The sequence below is a fragment of the Oncorhynchus gorbuscha genome, linkage group LG13, assembly GCF_021184085.1.
Source record: "Oncorhynchus gorbuscha isolate QuinsamMale2020 ecotype Even-year linkage group LG13, OgorEven_v1.0, whole genome shotgun sequence".
In the NCBI taxonomy this organism is placed as follows: domain Eukaryota; kingdom Metazoa; phylum Chordata; class Actinopteri; order Salmoniformes; family Salmonidae; genus Oncorhynchus; species Oncorhynchus gorbuscha.
In genome coordinates, this window is record NC_060185.1 from 1,092,182 (window position 1) to 1,112,326 (window position 20,145).

The following is a 20,145-nucleotide window of genomic DNA, read 5'->3' on the forward strand; positions in this document are numbered from 1 at the left end:
ATGCATGCTTTTCAACCGTTCGCTGCCTGCACCCGCACGCCCGACTAGCATCACCCCCCTGGATGGTTCCGACCTAGAATATGTGGACATCTATAAGTACCTAGGTGTCTGGCTAGACTGTAAACTCTCCTTCCAGACTCATATCAAACATCTCCAATCTAAAATCAAATCTAGAGTCGGCTTTCTATTCCGCAACAAAGCCTCCTTCACTCACGCCGCCAAACTTACCCTAGTAAAACTGACTATCCTACCGATCCTCGACTTCGGCGATGTCATCTACAAAATAGCTTCCAATACTCTACTCAGCATACTGGATGCAGTTTATCACAGTGCCATCCGTTTTGTTACTAAAGCACCTTATACCACCCACCACTGTGACCTGTATGCTCTAGTCGGCTGGCCCTCGCTACATATTCGTCACCAGACACACTGGCTACAGGTCATCTACAAGTCCATGCTAGGTAAAGCTCCGCCTTATCTCAGTTCACTGGTCACGATGGCAACACCCACCCGTAGCACGCGCTCCAGCAGGACTACTAAGCTATGCTATTATATTATATATATATATCTACTAAGCTATGCTATTATATTACATAGATCTACTGAGCTATGCTAATATATTTATTCAGTTATGTTATATAAAATACTAATTCATCTTGGAGACATCGATTCAGCTTTGATCTGACTTCACTAAATCAGCACCATGGTGATCTTCTATTTATTATCAAATAATAAGTGACGAGTAGGACCTAATACTACGTGGCATAACTATTAGCAGACTATAGTATAGTAGACATAATACTATTAGCACACTATAGTCTAGTAGACATAATACTATTAGCACACTATAGTATAGTAGACATAATACTATTAGCACACTATAGTCTAGTAGACATAATACTATTAGCACATTATAGTCTAGTAGACATAATACTATTAGCACACTATAGTCTAGTAGACATAATACTATTAGCACATTATAGTCTAGTAGACATAATACTATTAGCACATTATAGTCTAGTAGACATAATACTATTAGCACACTATAGTCTAGTAGACATAATACTATTAGCACATTATAGTCTAGTAGACATAATACTATTAGCACATTATAGTCTAGTAGACATAATACTATTAGCACACTATAGTCTAGTAGACATAATACTATTAGCACATTATAGTCTAGTAGACATAATACTATTAGCACACTATAGTCTAGTAGACATAATACTATTAGCACATTATAGTCTAGTAGACATAATACTATTAGCACATTATAGTCTAGTAGACATAATACTATTAGCACACTATAGTCTAGTAGACATAATACTATTAGCACATTATAGTCTAGTAGACATAATACTATTAGCACACTATAGTCTAGTAGACATAATACTATTAGCACATTATAGTCTAGTAGACATAATACTATTAGCACATTATAGTCTAGTAGACATAATACTATTAGCACACTATAGTCTAGTAGACATAATACTATTAGCACACTATAGTATAGTAGACATAATACTATTAGCACACTATAGTCTAGTAGACATAATACTATTAGCACATTATAGTCTAGTAGACATAATACTAATAGCACATTATAGTCTAGTAGACAAAATACTATTAGCACATTATAGTCTAGTAGACATAATACTATTAGCACACCAACCTATTTTGCTACCTGACAACTTTACTGTTTTCACTTTTTAATTACCGTTCATATATTTATTTATTTTTTCCTAAACTTTTTCACTCCGGACGCTTTATCTGGACACGATTCGTCAGGACCTCCAACAGCCGAAGCTAAGTAGTAACATTAACATGATGCCTTCTAATTGTAGTCGCTGTACTCGCCTTACCGCGAGGATAGCTGTGCTACAAGCCCAGCTTCAGACGCAATCGTTAGGCAAGGGTAATTTCAGTGTAGGAAAGGATGAAACAGCGTCTGTGCCACCAGTAAGTACAGATAGTAGTATAAATCCCCTGGCACAGTCCCCGCAGCCGGACAACTTTCTCACGGTTTCTGGAAGGAAATGCTGTAGGAAAGCTCAACCGGTGTCGCTCATTCATCCGACAGAAACTTTCAACCGGTTTTCCCCATTAAGCACCGGGTCGGAGTCAGAGGCCGAGTCTTCTCTGGTCTCTACTCCTCCCGTTACGGGGTCTGAGACGCCGAAGCTTCCCACCATTAGCTCTGACAAATTGAAAACTCTAGTCATTGGCGACTCCATTACCCGCAGTATTAGACTTAAAACGAATCATCCAGCGATCATACACTGTTTACCAGGGGGCAGGGCTACCGATGTTAAGGCTAATCTGAAGATGGTGCTGGCTAAAGCTAAAACTGGCGAGTGTAGAGAGTATAGAGATATTGTTATCCACGTCGGCACCAACGATGTTAGGATGAAACAGTCAGAGATCACCAAGCGCAACATAGCTTCTGCGTGCATATCAGCTAGAAAGATGTGTCAGCATCGAGTAATTGTCTCTGGCCCCCTCCCAGTTAGGGGGAGTGATGAGCTCTATAGCAGAGTCTCACAACTCAATCGCTGGTTGAAAACGGTTTTCTGCCCCTCCCAAAAGATAGAATTTGTAGATAACTGGCCCTCTTTCTGGGACTCGCCCACAAACAGGACCAAGCCTGACCTGCTGAGGAGTGACGGACTCCATCCTAGCTGGAGGGGTGCTCTCATCTTATCTACCAACATAGACAGGGCTCTAACTCCTCTAGCTCCACAATGAAATAGGGTGCAGGCCAGGCAGCAGGCTGTTAGCCAGCCTGCCAGCATAGTGGAGTCTGCCACTAGCACAGTCAGTGTCGTCAGCTCAGCTATCACCATTGAGACCGTGTCTGTGCCTCGACCTAGGTTGGGCAAAACTAAACATGGCGGTGTTCGCCTTAGCAATCTCACTAGGATAAAGACCACCTCCATTCCTGTCATTACTGAAAGAGATCATGATACCTCATATCTCAAAATAGGGCTACTTAATGTTAGATCCCTTACTTCAAGGGCAATTATAGTCAATGAACTAATCACTGATCATAATCTTGATGTGATTGGCCTGACTGAAACATGGCTTAAGCCTGATGAATTTACTGTTTTAAATGAGGCCTCACCTCCTGGCTACACTAGTGACCATATCCCCCGTGCATCCCGCAAAGGCGGAGGTGTTGCTAACATTTCCGATAGCAAATTTCAATTTACAAAAAAAAAATGACGTTTTCGTCTTTTGAGCTTCTAGTCATGAAATCTATGCAGCCTACTCAATCACTTTTTATAGCTACTGTTTACAGGCCTCCTGGGCCATATACAGCGTTTCTCACTGAGTTCCCTGAATTCCTATCGGACCTTGTAGTCATAGCAGATAATATTCAAATCTTTGGTGACTTTAATATTCACATGGAAAAGTCCACAGACCCACTTCAAAAGGCTTTCAGAGCCATCATCGACTCAGTGGGTTTTGTCCAACATGTCTCTGGACCCACTCACTGTCACATTCATACACTGGACCTAGTTTTGTCCCATGGAATAAATGTTGTGGATCTTAATGTTTTTCCTCATAATCCTGGACTATCGGACCACCATTTTATTATGTTTGCAATTGCAACAAATAATCTGCTCAGACCCCAACCAAGGACCATCAAAAGTCGTGTTATAAATTCACAGACAACACAAAGATTCCTTGATGCCCTTCCAGACTCCCTCTGCCAACCCAAGGACGCCAGAGGACAAAAATCAGTTAACCACCTAACTGAGGATCTCGATTTAACCTTGCGCAATACCCTAGATGCTGTTGCACCCCTAAAAACTAAAAACATTTCTCATAAGAAACTAGCTCCCTGGTACACAGAAAATACCCGAGCTCTGAAGCAAGCTTCCAGAAAATTGGAACGGAAATGGCGCCACACCAAACTGGAAGTCTTCCGACTAGCTTGGAAAGACGGTACCGTGCAGTACCGAAGAGCCCTTACTGCTGCTCGATCATCCTATTTTTCTAACTTAATTGAGGAAAATAAGAACAATCCGAAATTCCTTTTTAATACTGTCGCAAAGCTAACTAAAAAGCAGCATTCCCCAAGAGAGGATGACTTTCACTCTAGCAGTGATAAATTCATGAACTTCTTTGAGGAAAAGATTATGATTATTAGAAAGCAAATTACGGACTCCTCTTTAAACCTGCGTATTCCTCCAAACCTCAGTTGTCCTGAGTCTGCACAACTCTGCCAGGACCTAGGATCAAGAGAGACGCTCAAGTGTTTTAGTACTATATCTCTTGACACAATGATGAAAATAATCATGGCCTCTAAACCTTCAAGCTGCATACTGGACCCTATTCATTTGTGGTCCTTCTGTAGCTCAGTTGGTAGAGCATGGCGCTTGTAACGCCAGGGTAGTGGGTTCGATCCCCGGGACCACCCATACGTAGAATGTATGCACACATGACTGTAAGTCGCTTTGGATAAAAGCGTCTGCTAAATGGCATATATTATATATTTATTATATTATTCCAACTAAACTACTGAAAGAGCTGCTTCCTGTGCTTGGCCCTCCTATGTTGAACATAATAAACGGCTCTCTATCCACTGGATGTGAACCAAACTCACTAAAAGTGGCAGTAATAAAGCTTCTCTTGAAAAAGCCAAACCTTGACCCAGAAAATATAAAAAACTATCGGCCTATATCGAATCTTCCATTCCTCTCAATTTTTTTTGAAAAGGCTGTATACGAAATGCTTCAGTCTGGTTTTAGACCCCATCATAGCACTGAGACGGCACTTGTGAAGGTGGTAAATGACATTTTAATGGCATCGGACCGAGGCTCTGCATCTGTCCTCGTGCTCCTAGACCTTAGTGCTACTTTTGATACCATCGATCACCACATTCATTTGGAGAGATTGGAAACCCAAATTGGTCTACACGGACATGTTCTGGCCTGGTTTAGATCTTATCTGTCGGAAAGATATCAGTTTGTCTCTGTGAATGGTTTGTCCTCTGACAAATCAACTGTAAATTTCGGTGTTCCTCAAGGTTCTGTTTTAGGACCACTATTGTTTTCACTATACATTTTACCTCTTGGGGATGTTATTCGAAAACATAACGTTAACTTTCACTGCTATGCGGATGACACACAGCTGTACATTTCAATGAAACATGGTGAGGCCCCAAAATTGCCCTCGCTAGAAGAATGTGTTTCAGACATAAGGAAGTGGATGGCTGCAAACGTTCTACTATTAAACTCGGACAAAACAGAGATGCTTGTTCTAGGACCCAAGAAACAAAGACATCTTCTGTTGAATCTGACAATTAATCTTAATGGTTGTACAGTCGTCTCAAATAAAACTGTGAAGGACCTCGGCATTACTCTGGACCCTGATCTCTCTTTTGAAGAACATATCAAGACCATTTCGAGGACAGCTTTTTTCCATCTACGTAATATTGCAAAAATCAGAAACTTTCTGTCCAAAAATGATGCAGAAAAATTAATCAATGCTTTTGTCACTTCTTGGTTAGACTACTGTAATGCTCTACTTTCCGGCTACCCGGATAAAGCACTAAATAAACTTCAGTTAGTGCTAAATACGGCTGCTAGAATCCTGACTAGAACCAAAAAATTTGATCATATTACTCCAGTGCTAGCCTCTCTACACTGGCTTCCTGTCAAAGCAAGGGCTGATTTCAAGGTTTTACTGCTAACCTACAAAGCATTACATGGACTTGCTCCTACCTATCTCTCTGATTTGGTCCTGCCGTACATACCTACACGTACGCTACGGTCACAAGACGCAGGCCTCCTAATTGTCCCTAGAATTTCTAAGCACACAGCTGGAGGCAGGGCTTTCTCCTATAGAGCTCCATTTTTATGGAACGGTCTGCCTACCCATGTCAGAGACGCAAACTCGGTCTCAACCTTTAAGTCTTCACTGAAGACTCATCTCTTCAGCGGGTCATATGATTCAGTGTAGTCTGGCCCAGGAGTGGGAAGGTGAACGGAAAGGCTCTGGAGCAAAGAACCGCCCTTGCTGTCTCTGCCTGGCCGGTTCCCCTCTTTCCACTGGGATTCTCTGCCTCTAACCCTATTACAGGGGCTGAGTCACTGGCTTACTGGGGCTCTCTCATGCCGTCCCTGCAGGGGGTGCGTCACCTGAGTGGGTTGATTCACTGTTGTGGTCATCCTGTCTGGGTTGGCGCCCCCCCCTTGGGTTGTGCCGTGGCGGAGATCTTTGTGGGCTATACTCAGCCTTGTCTCAGGATGGTAAGTTGGTGGTTGAAGATATCCCTCTAGTGGTGTGGGGGCTGTGCTTTGGCAAAGTGGGTGGGGTTATATCCTTCCTGTTTGGCCCTGTCCAGGGGTGTCCTCGCATGGGGCCACAGTGTCTCCTGACCCCTCCTGTCTCAGCCTCCAGTATTTATGCTGCAGTAGTTTGTGTCGGGGGGCTAGGGTCAGTTTGTTATATCTGGAGTACTTCTCCTGTCCTATTTGGTGTCCTGTGTGAATCTAAGTGTGCGTTCTCTAATTCTCTCCTTCTTTCTGTCTCTCTCTCGGAGGACCTGAGCCCTAGGACCATGCCCCAGGACTACCTGACATGATGACTCCTTGCTGTCCCCAGTCCACCTGGCCATGCTGCTGCTCCAGTTTCAACTGTTCTGCCTTACTATTATTCGACCATGCTGGTCATTTATGAACATTTGAACATCTTGGCCATGTTCTGTTATAATCTCTACCCGGCACAGCCAGAAGAGGACTGGCCACCCCACATTTTCTGGTTCCTCTCTAGGTTTCTTCCTAGGTTTTGGCCTTTCTAGGGAGTTTTTCCTAGCCACCGTGCTTCTACACCTGCATTGCTTGCTGTTTGGGGTTTTAGGCTGGGTTTCTGTACAGCACTTTGAGATATCAGCTGATTTGATTTGATTTGATTTGATATAGTCTTGTAGACATAATACTATTAGCACACTATAGTCTAGTAGACATAATACTATTAGCACACTACAGTCTAGTAGACATAATACTATTAGCACACTATAGTCTAGTAGACATAATACTATTAGCACATTATAGTCTAGTAGACATAATACTATTAGCATTTAATTGTATTGTGTAGCTTACACACTGTATCATAAATAAGCGTTAATTTGATTAGCTTGAACACATGGTTATAACATACCCTATTACAGAATTACACATGGTTATAACATACCCTGTAACAGAATAACACGTGGTTATAACATACCCTATTACATTATAACACATGGTTATAACATACCCTGTTACATTATAACACATGGTTATAACATACCCTATTACAGAATGACACATGGTTATAACATACCCTATTACATTATAACACGTGGTTATAACATACCCTATTACATTATAACACATGGTTATAACATACCCTATTACAGAATGACACATGGTTATAACATACCCTATTACAGAATGACACATGGTTATAACATACCCTATTACATTATAACACATGGTTATAACATACCCTATTACAGAATGACACATGGCTATAACCTACCCTATTACATTATAACACATGGTTATAACATAACCTGTAACAGAGTAAAATAAAACGGAGGTCGACTATCAGTTCGAATAATTTATTTGCATAGATTAACATAATATCAAATCAACAGACCAAGTAGTAGACATTAATCATTACTATGTAGAATTGCATGAAATTTATTTTAAAACAACCATAAAATCAATATTTAAGTGCTGTGTATGCATGCGTCTCAATAAATTATAACCTGAATACATTATTACCCCCAACATGGCCCAATTCACATTTCCAATGCCTGACATACCAAGCTAGAACGGACCCGTTGTCTCATCCAATAGCCAATTTAGGCTAAATATCGCAGAGGGCTACAGCAACTTCCAGAGAAGGTCAGGCTCCTTGGGCTTTCTGGTGCCCACCCTGGTTTGGGTGTCCTCGGCCATAACAAAGGTGACATATCATTCTGGGTTCCACCGCGCAAGAGAGGTCCGTTGAGTTTTATGAACGGCAAGGCAGGTACACAGTGAATTAAGATGTTGTTGTTTTTTTTCTTCAATGTTCTGATTGGCCAAAGTGGTCCAGCCTCAGATGGGTTTCCACAGTGCACACAGCCTATAGGACTGCATCGTTACCACCGCCAGAGAGAGGACAGGGAAGAAACCACCATTTACCTCTAGTCTGCTATACATATTTATTTAGTTCGTCATTCTATCGTTTTTCATGGAATTGTATTGGTTATTAAATATAATTTATTTCGAATTTATCAGAATTAATTTAGTTTGAAATAGTTTACCAACTCCATGTATTATCCAATTTAAATACTTAGTCAGCCGCAACTGAATGTCTTCAACTGTAATTTGACTTCTGCATTCAACTCCTCTGAATCAGAGCGGTACGGAGGGCTGCCTTGCTCAATGGAAGACTTTTCCATCTTGCCTGCTCAGGGATTCGAAAGACCTTTCGCTTACTGGCCCAATGCTTTTAACCCTTAGGTTACCTCCGCACTCCGGCAGAGCTCACCGTTTTCTTATTCTAAAATATTCCACTACAAGATTTTTCGGCATAAATCAGAAGTTTTACTGTCGGTGGTCGACAGATAAATCCGATTCAATGCATGAGATTGTACCATGGCAATGTGGAATAACCTTGAGTTTCACAGGGAGGGATAAATGATGGAAATTCGTTATGCAGAGAGAGAGAGAGTTAGAGAGGGCATCACGTTGTGTGTCCCAAAAGGCACCACATCCCCATCGGGTAACAGTTAAACGTAGTGCACTACACAGGGAACAGAGTGCCATTTGGGACACACACAGACAGGCCTTTAGCTGCTGGCTGGCCATGTTGAGGAGAAGGGGAGACCAGGAAGTAGGTCTACAACACTTTACTAATAAATATTCCAAGGGGAGGAATATTGAATTGAGATCTGTTCCAACTTTCGTCCGATGATAAATGATCATGGTGTGTTGGACTGTATGAAGTTGTCAAGAATAAGTAAGGTCATACACACACACTGGTAAGCATGCACACAAACACACAGACACACAGAGAGAGACACGCACACACACACATTGGTAAGTCTGGTGGCAGGCAGCAGGGAGAGGCCAGAGGGCTGACCAGACTCAGCAGGCACCAGCATAATGTATTGATATCTCAGCAGACATCAGTATAATGTATTGATATCTCAGCAGGCATCATCAGTATAATGTATTGATATCTCAGCAGGCATCATCAGTATAATGTATTGATATCTCAGCAGACATCAGTATAATGTATTGATATCTCAGCAGGCATCATCAGTATAATGTATTGATATCTCAGCAGGCATCATCAGTATAATGTATTGATATCTCAGTGTGTAACAGCAGACCCTATACATCCTACACACACAGTACCCTCCTCTTCCTTCCCTCCCTCCCTCCCTCCCTCCACCTCTTTTTCTTCCTCTTTAAAATTGTAGTTTTCATCAATCTAATTGTCTTCATCATTTCCAATCCACCATATATACACTATATACATTTTACGGACACAGTATATTTTACATGAGTTATATTTAGTTTGTTTTTAGTACCATCCTTCAGCTACAGTCGACCCTTCCTATGCATCTCTGAACACCATCCAGTTTTCATTCATCCACTTTTTGGTATAAGAACCAATGTATTCATCTTTAAAACGTATTCACTTCTAACCTGTATCTTATCCTTTCACCATAACATCCCATATACAACAAACACAACAACACAGCCTGTATATTCTTGAGCAGCAACAGTCCACTGGCTGAGAATAGTGGAACATAAGCTTACTGCAGGCATGGCAATAAGGCTTTTGTGACCTGCACTCCTGGGGAAACTGTAAGCAAAGGGGCACAGTCTCCCCTGGCCTCACCATCGCTATGCTTCCTTGGCTTGTGATGATGTTTTGGAGCCTGGCCACAGGACTACTGGAGGAAGAGAATGGTGGCAGCAACACAAATGGCACCCTATTCTTACACCCTCTCCCCATCGGGCTCTGATCAAAAGTAGAGCACTATATAGGGACTAGGGTGCCAACCCTGGTCTAAAGTAGCATATTACATAGGGAATAGGGTGTTGTTTGGGATGCGGACATGGTGTTAGGCTGCTTCCAATCACCCCACTACCAGGGCAGCTAAGCACAGAGTTAAGGGTACTTCCCAGTCAGACAGCAGTTACAGGGCCTTCAGAAGCTTTTCATACTCCTGGACTTCTTCCACATGTTGTTGTGTTACAGCCTGAATTCAACATGGATTACATATGTATGTTTTCATCTACACAAAATACCCCATGATGACAAAGTGAAAACATGTTTTTAGAAATGTTAGAAAAAATTAAATGAAAATTAAATAAAGAAAAATCAAATGTACATAACTATTCAAAATCCTGAGTCAATACCTTGCAGAAGCGCCATTGGCAGTGATTACAGCTGTCTTTCTGGGTCTCTAAGAGCTTTGCACAATTGGATAATGCAATATTTGCACATTATTTGTTTTAGAAATACATCAAACTCTGTCAAATTGGTTGTTGATCATTGCTTGACAACCATTTTCAAGTATTTCTAGTAGATTTAAGTCCAAACTGTAACTCGGCTTCTTGGTAAGCAACTCCAGTGTAGATTTGGCCATGTGTTTTAGCTTATTGTCCTGCTGAAAGGTGAATTCATCTCCCAGTATCTCCTGGAAAGCAGATTGAACCAGGTTTTCCTCTAAGATTTTGCCTGTGCTTAGCTCTATTCCATTAATTTTTCATCCTGAAAAACTCCCCAGTCTGTAATGATTACAAGCATACCCATAACATGACGCAGCCACCACTATAGTTGAAAATATGGAGAGCGGTACTCAGTAATGTGTTGTATTGGATTTGACCCAAATATAACACTTTGTATTCAGGAGAGATGCTATCTATATATATACTATATATATATTGCTATATATATATATATATATTATATATATGTACTGCATAATTTTGCACGCCCAATTTGTCAGTTTTTGATTTGTTAAAAAAGTTAGAAATATCCAATAAATGTCGTTCCACTTCATGATTGTGTCCCAGTTGTTGTTGATTCTTCACAACAAAATACAGTTTTATATCTTTATGTTTGAAGCCTGAAATGTGGCAAAAGGTCGCAAAGTTCAAGGAGGCCGAATACTTTCGCAAGGCACTGTATATACTGCTATCTATATATACTATATATATACTGCTAACCTTATCGAATATATGTACTGCTATCTCTATCTCTCTCTCTATTTATATATATATACTGCTATCTATATATACCATATATATTGCTATCTATATATACTATACATGTATATATATATATATATCTCCAATCCAATGTTAAATCTAGAATTGGCTTCCTATTTCGCAACAAAGCATCCTTCACTCATGCTGCCACACATACCCTTGTAAAACTGACCATCCTACCAATCCTCGACTTTGGCGATGTCATTTACAAAATAGCCTCCAATACCCTACTCAACAAATTGGATGCAGTCTATCACAGTGCAATCCGTTTTGTCACCAAAGCCCCATATACTACCCACCATTGCGACCTGTACGCTCTCATTGGCTGGCCCTCGCTTCATACTCGTCGCCAAACCCACTGGCTCCATGTCATCTACAAGACCCTGCTAGGTAAAGTCCCCCCTTATCTCAGCTCGCTGGTCACCATAGCATCTCCCACCTGTAGCACACGCTCCAGCAGGTATATCTCTCTAGTCACCCCCAAAACCAATTCTTTCTTTGGCCGCCTCTCCTTCCAGTTCTCTGCTGCCAATGACTGGAACGAACTACAAAAATCTCTGAAACTGGAAACACGTATCTCCCTCACTAGTTTTAAGCACCAACTGTCAGAGCAGCTCACAGATTACTGCACCTGTACATAGCCCACCTATAATTTAGCCCAAACAACTACCTCTTTCCCAACTGTATTTCATTTATTTTGCTCCTTTGCACCCCATTATTTTTATTTCTACTTTGCACTTTCTTCCATTGCAAAACTACCATTCCAATGTTTTACTTGCTATATTGTATTTACTTTGCCACCATGGCCTTCTTTGCCTTTACATCCCTTCTCACCTAATTTGCTCACATTGTATATAGACTTGTTTATACTGTATTATTGACTGTATGTTTGTTTTACTCCATGTGTAACTCTGTGTCGTTGTATCTGTCGAACTGCTTTGCTTTATCTTGCCAGGTCGCAATTGTAAATGAGAACTTGTTCTCAACTTGCCTACCTGGTTAAATAAAGGTGAAAAAAAATATATATATATATATATATATATATATATATATATATATATATATATATATATATATATTTATATATATATATATATATATATATATATATATATATATATATATATATATATATATATATATATACAGTGGGGCAAAAAAGTATTTAGTCAGCCACCAATTGTGCAGGTTCTCCCACTTAAAAAGATGAGAGAGGCCTGTAATTTTCATCATAGGTACACTTCAACTATGACAGACACAATGAGGGAAAAAATGATTTTTAATGAATTTATTTGCAAATTATGGTGTAAAATAAGTATTTGGTCACCTACAAACAAGCAAGATTTCTGGCTCTCACAGACCTGTAACTTCTTCTTTAACCTGTTACTCCTACCCCCTACTTTTTCGAACATTCTGTTAAAAATCGCGCAACATTTCAGCGCCCTGCTGCTCATGCCAGGAATATAGTATATGCATATGATTAGTATGTGTGGATAGAAAACACTCAGACGTTTATTAAACTGGGTAAATCACGGCTGTGACTATAACAGAACGTGCGTTTCATCGAAAAGCGCAGGAAAATCTGATCACTGAAAATGGAAATATATATCCATCCGCCACTTCAACCCATTGATAAAGGCGAACCACAATAAATGGGGCTGAGGGTGCAATACCTACAGCTTCCACACGATGTCAACAGTCTTGTCATTTGCCTAGGGTTTGTTTCTTGGTCAAACGAAGAAGAGACAAGCCATTTGTTCAGGTCTCCGACCGGATATTTTGGTTGAGATTTACCCGGACATTATTTCCAGACGGACAGCTAAAGAATATACATCGCCTCGTGATCAATTTGGTCGCTTATTAACGTGTACTAATACCTAAAGTTGCATTACAAAAGTATTTCCAAGTGTTTTGTGAAAGTTTATCGTCAACTTTTTTAATTTAAAAAAATGACGTTACGTTATAAGACGCTATTTTTTTCGTTTATCACACAGTCTTCATAGATCGATATCTAGGCTATATATGGACCAATTTAATCGAAAAAAAGACCCAATAGTGATTATGGGACATCTAGGAGTGCCAACAAAGAAGATGGTCAAAGGTAATGAATGTTTGATATTTTATTTGTGCGGTTTGTGTAGCGACGACTATGCTAATTATTTTGTTTACGTCCCCTGCGGGTCTTTTGGGGTGTTACATGCTATCAGATAATAGCTTCTCATGCTTTCGCTGAAAAGCATTTTAAAAATATGACTTGTTGCCTGGATTCACAACGAGTGTAGCTTTAATTCAATACCCTGCATGTGTATTTTAATGAACGTTTGAGTTTTAACTAGTACTATTAGCATTTAGCGTAGCACATTTGCATTTCCAGATGTCTAGATGGGACGCCTGCATGTCAGGTAGGAGCAAGAGGTTAAGAGGCTCCTCTGTCCTCCACTCGTTACATGTATTAATAGCACCCGTTTGAACTTGTTATCAGTATAAAAGACACCTGTCCACAACCTCAAACAGTCACACTCCAAACTCTACTATGGCCAAGACCAAAGAGCTGTCAAAGGACACCAGAAACAAAATTGTAGACCTGCACCAGGCTGGGAAGACTGAATCTGCAATAGGTAAGCAGCTTGGTTTGAAGAAATCAACTGTGGGAGCAATTATTAGGAAATGGAAGACATACAAGACCATTGATAATCTCCCTCGATCTGGGGCTCCACACAAGATCTCACCCCGTGGGGTCAAAATGATCACAAGAACAGTGAGCAGAAATCCCAGAACCACACGGGGGGACCTAGTGAATGACCTGCAGAGAGCTTGGACCAAAGTAACAAAGCCTACCATCAGTAACACACTACGCCGCCAGGGACTCAAATCCTGCAGTGCCAGACGTGTCCCCCTGCTTAAGCCAGTACATGTCCAGGCCCGTCTGAAGTTTGCTAGAGAGCATTTGGATGACCCAGAAGAAGATTGGGAGAATGTCATATGGTCAGATGAAAACAAAAGAGAACTTTTTGGTAAAAACTCAACTCGTCGTGTTTGGAGGACAAAGAATGCTGAGTTGCATCCAAAGAACACCATACCTACTGTGAAGCATGGGGGTGGAAACATCATGCTTTGGGGCTGTTTTTCTGCAAAGGGACCAGGACGACTGATCCGTGTAAAGGAAAGAATGAATGGGGCCATGTATCGTGAGATTTTGAGTGAAAACCTCCTTCCATCAACAAGGGCATTGAAGATGAAAAGTGGCTAGCCAGTCTCCGGATCTCAACCCCATAGAAAAGCTTTGGAGGGAGTTGAAAGTCCGTGTTGCCCAGCAACAGCTCCAGAACATCACTGCTCTGGAGGAGATCTGCATGGAGGAATGGGCCAAAATACCAGCAAGTGTGTGAAAACCTTGTGAAGACTTTCAGAAAACCTTTGACCTCTGTCATTGTCAACAAAGGGTATATAACAAAGTATTGCGATAAACTTTTGTTATTGACCAAATACTTTTTTTCCACCATAATTTGCAAATAAATTCATTAAAAATCCTACAATGTGATTTTCTGGATTCTTTTTCTCATTTTGTCTGTCATATTTGAAGTGTACCAATGATGACAATTACAGGTCTCTCTCATCTTTGTAAGTGGGAGAACTTGCACAAATGGTGACTGACTAAATACTTTTTTGCCCCACTGTATATGTACTGCTATCTATATATATATACTGCTATCTATATGTACTATATATATATATATATTTATATTTATATATATATAGCAAAATATCTGTCACAGCCCAACTTGTCCCGGAGATTGCATTCAAGATAAACGCTGCATACAGTGTGTCGACTCAATCGGAAAATGACCATTATATTTTAACAAGGATCTTCCACTATACTTCCGCGATAGGGCTTGAATCAACAACAAAAAAATCAGTCTAACATACTGTATATAATACTGTGTGTAAATGGAGAGATCAGAGAGAGAGATACTCACAGGCAAACTGTAGCAGTGCATCCCGACTCAGGACCGTCCCATAGCTGTTCTCCGCCTTACACTGGTATCTCCCATAGTCTGCCGTCTCGCTGGCGTTGGTTATTATCAAGTTGCCGTCGATCAAGCTGTAACGGTTCTCTGTCTCCACTACTGTTCCATTGATGAACCAACTGCAGACATAAACAATGAGAACAAAGGGTTACATGTATAATCTGTGGCTCCGATTCTTATGAGACAGAGAGAGACAGAGACAGAGACAGAGACAGAGACAGAGACAGAGACAGAGACAGAGACAGAGAGAGAGAGAGAGAGAGACAGAGAGAGAGAGAGAGAGAGAGAGAGAGAGAGAGAGAGAGAGAGAGAGAGAGAGAGAGAGAGAGAGATATATATATATATATATATATATATATATATAGAGAGAGAGAGAGAGAGAGGGAGAGGGAGAGAGAGAGAGTGAGAGAGAGAGGGAGAGAGAGCAACATTTCAATTGGCTATATTAAAACTGTTTAATTTGATCCTGAGTGTAGGTTATTTCCCTGACATCTGGAATCAAGAACCCATAACCCCAATCTTTAAGAACAGAGACAAATTTGACCCTAACAATTACAGAGGCATTTGTGTGAACAGTACCCTGGGAAAGGTTTTCTGTAGTATTATACATGTAATTAATAAGCACAAAGCCTAATTGAATTTATACCAAACATCACATGACTGATGATATGTACACCCTGATAGATAAACATGTCCACCAAAATAATAACAACATACACGCTTGCTTCATCGACTTCCAAAAAGCATTTGATTCTATTTGGCGTACAGGACTGTACTACAAAGTTTTTGAAAGTGGTGTAGGGGGTAAAACATATAACATAATTAAATCAATGTATACTGGCAATACGTGCAGCATTAAAAATGGGCAAGAAAATAACAAAATTCTTTAACCAGGGTCTAAAACTAATTGAATGTGTCATTGAACCAATTGCACTTCATGCCAGCGAGCTGTGGGGTCCACTTGCAAAACAAGATTTCACCAAATGGGACAAACACCCCATTGAAATCAAGCATATAGAGTTCTATAAGATTCTACTACATGTCCAGAGGAAAACTACAAACCCTGCATGCAGGGCAGAATTAGGCCAATATCCACTAATAATAAAAACTCAAAAAAGAGCAATTCAGTTTTGGAAACATCTCAAATACAGTGACTCCCTCATATCATTACCAAGCCCTGTAATGCCTCTCATATCATTACCAAGCCATGTAATGCCTCTCATATCATTACCAAGCCATGTAATGCCTCTCATATCATTACCAAGCCATGTAATGCCTCTCATATCATTACCAAGCCCTGTAATGCCTCTCATATCATTACCAAGCCCTGCAATGCCTCTAATATCATTACCAAGCCCTGCAATGCCAAGAGCTGAGCAAAGAAAAGAGTCTCCCCATCCAGCTGATCCTGGGGCTGAGTTCACAAACCTGTTCTAACACACAGAAGCCTCCAGAACATCCAATCAATCAGGGTAAACCAAATTACAACAAGATAGAAATAGAGTCATACCTGTATACAGGGTTAGAGATAGAGATAGAGATAGAATCATACCTGTATACAGGTACAGGGTTAGAGATAGAGATAGAGATAGAGTCATACCTGTATACAGGTACAGTGTTAGAGATAGAGATAGAGATAGAGTCATACCTGTATACAGGTACAGTGTTAGAGACAGAGACAGAGTCATACCTGTATACAGGTACAGGGTTAGAGATAGAGATAGAGATAGAGTCATACCTGTATACAGGTACAGGGTTAGAGATAGAGATAGAGATAGAGTCATACCTGTATACAGGTACAGGGTTAGAGACAGAGATAGAGATAGAGTCATACCTGTATACAGGTACAGGGTTAGAGATAGAGATAGAGATAGAGTCATACCTGTATACAGGTACAGGGTTAGAGATAGAGATAGAGATAGAGATAGAGTCATACCTGTATACAGGTACAGGGTTAGAGACAGAGATAGAGATAGAGATAGAGTCATACCTGTATACAGGGTTAGAGACAGAGATAGAGATAGAGTCATACCTGTATACAGGTACAGGGTTAGAGATAGAGATAGAGTCATACCTGTATACAGGTACAGGGTTAGAGACAGAGATAGAGATAGAGATAGAGTCATACCTGTATACAGGTACAGGGTTAGAGACAGAGATAGAGATAGAGTCATACCTGTATACAGGTACAGGGTTAGAGATTGAGATAGAGATAGAGTCATACCTGTATACAGGTACAGGGTTAGAGACAGAGATAGAGATAGAGATAGAGTCATACCTGTATACAGGTACAGGGTTAGAGACAGAGATAGAGATAGAGATAGAGATAGAGTCATACCTGTATACAGGTACAGGGTTAGAGACAGAGATAGAGATAGAGTCATACCTGTATACAGGTACAGGGTTAGAGACAGAGATAGAGATAGAGATAGAGTCATACCTGTATACAGGTACAGGGTTAGAGATAGAGATAGAGATAGAGTCATACCTGTATACAGGTACAGGGTTAGAGATAGAGATAGAGATAGAGTAATACCTGTATACAGGGTTAGAGATAGAGATAGAGTCATACCTGTATACAGGTACAGGGTTAGAGACAGAGACAGAGTCATACCTGTATACAGGTACAGGGTTAGAGACAGAGACAGAGTCATACCTGTATACAGGTACAGGGTTAGAGATAGAGATAGAGATAGAGTCATACCTGTATACAGGTACAGGGTTAGAGACAGAGACAGAGTCATACCTGTATACAGGTACAGGGTTAGAGACAGAGACAGAGTCATACCTGTATACAGGTACAGGGTTAGAGATAGAGATAGAGATAGAGATAGAGTCATACCTGTATACAGGTACAGGGTTAGAGATAGAGATAGAGTCATACCTGTATACAGGTACAGGGTTAGAGATAGAGATAGAGATAGAGTCATACCTGTATACAGGTACAGGGTTAGAGATAGAGATAGAGATAGAGTAATACCTGTATACAGGTACAGGGTTAGAGATAGAGATAGAGTCATACCTGTATACAGGTACAGGGTTAGAGACAGAGATAGAGATAGAGTCATACCTGTATACAGGTACAGGGTTAGAGACAGAGATAGAGATAGAGTCATACCTGTATACAGGTACAGGGTTGCCTCTGGCTTCACAGCTCATCATAACTTTCTTCTCCTCAGAGTCCAACGCAAAGACGGCATCATGTGGTTCCTGGACGAACACCGGCCCAAACTCTTCACTCTCTGAAAGACATAGAAGATAATGAGGAGTTAAGAAAAAGGAGGCTCACATTGAAGAAGAAAGCAAGACAAAATACACCAAATGCCAAAAGGCATTTCTTATTTTTTTTGTGTGTGTATGTGTAAACAACCCTTCCTTTTTTAGAGGGAGTAACACCAACACTAAATCATTCAGCACTAAATCAGATGATTTCAGAAGGAGTAACACCAACACTAAATCAGATGATTTCAGAAGGAGTAACACCAACACTAAATCAGATGATTTCAGAAGGAGTATCATCAACACTAAATCAGATGATTTCAGAAGGAGTATCACCAACACTAAATCAGATGATTTCAGAAGGAGTAACACCAACACTAAATCATTCACCGGCACATCAGAGAGTGCGGCACTAAGATGGCACTCAACCAGCTGTATGCGACCATAAGCAAACAGGAAAACGCTCATCCGGAGGCGGCGCTCCTAGTGGCCGGGGGCTTTAATGCAGGAAATCTTAAATCCGTTTTACCTAAAAATCTCTATTGCACTCCACACTGCCATTTCCCACCTGGACAAAGGGAACACCTATGTGAGAATGCTATTGATTGACTACAGCTCATCGTTCAACACCAAAGTTCCCTCAAAGCTCAGCACGACTCCAAAACCATCATTAAGTTTGCTGATGACACAGCAGGGGTCGGCCTGATCATCGACAATGACGAGACAGCCTATAGGGAGGAGGTACATCACTGGCCACAGTGATGAGGATCAGCGTGGCAGATGTGTTGTTACTATGATGTTGAATGCTGAGCTGTAGTCAATGAACAGCATTCTCACATAGGTGTTCCTTTTGTCCAGGTGGGAAAGGGCAGTGTGGAGAGTGATTGAGATTGTGTCACCTCTGGATCTGTTTGGGCAGTATGTGAATTGGAGTGGGTCCAGGGTTTCCAGCATGATGGTATTGATGTGAGCCCTGCCTTTCAGAGCACGTCATGGCTACAGGTGTGAGTTCTCTGGAATGATGAATCACACTTCACCATCCGGCAATCTGACGGGCAAATCTGGGTTTGGAGGATGCCAGGAGAACCCCACCTGCCCCAATGCATAGTTCCAACTGTAAAGTTTGGTGGAGGAGGAATATTAGTCTGGGGCTGTTTTTCATGGTTTGGGCTGTGCCTCTTAGTTCCAGTGAAGAGAAATCTTAACACTACAGCATTCAATTGTATTCCAAGATGGCGTAGCAGTGCAGACGTGTTTTGTTCATCCTCTCGTGTACTTTTGCATTTTTTCGTCTTTTTTTTGTATATATTTCAATTTTATTCTCAATCTCTTCTCCATTTTAGTTCAATTATACCTTCCGGTAACCTGCCTCATCCAATGTGATACAGAACCGCTATTATTTATAGCAAGAACCACCTAGCCATCAGACGAACCAGCTAATTAGCTACAAGCTATTTAGTCATTGTTAGCCACTGCTAGTGGCCTTTACCTTCTGCACAGATACCAGTCCTTTTTAAAATTTAATTTAGATATTTTTTTTTGCCTTGCTAATACTCGCCAGCCTACCAGTAACGGACTCTCCACTACAACGCTGGATTCCTGCCATAATCCCTGGACCATTA

General features: G+C 40.8%; 1 protein-coding gene across 1 annotated transcript in view; it reads right to left on the minus strand.

Annotated features, from left to right (window-relative positions):
• Nucleotides 1–20,145, minus strand: part of LOC123993819 (contactin-5-like) — an 86,569-nt gene that overhangs the window by 38,894 nt on the left and 27,530 nt on the right. The window contains exons 2-3 of the mRNA XM_046296287.1: nt 18,423–18,546; nt 15,254–15,423 (exon numbers count right to left, since the gene is read on the minus strand). Coding sequence (XP_046152243.1) covers nt 15,254–15,423; nt 18,423–18,546 — 294 coding nt within the window. The remainder of the gene's footprint in view (nt 1–15,253; nt 15,424–18,422; nt 18,547–20,145) is intronic.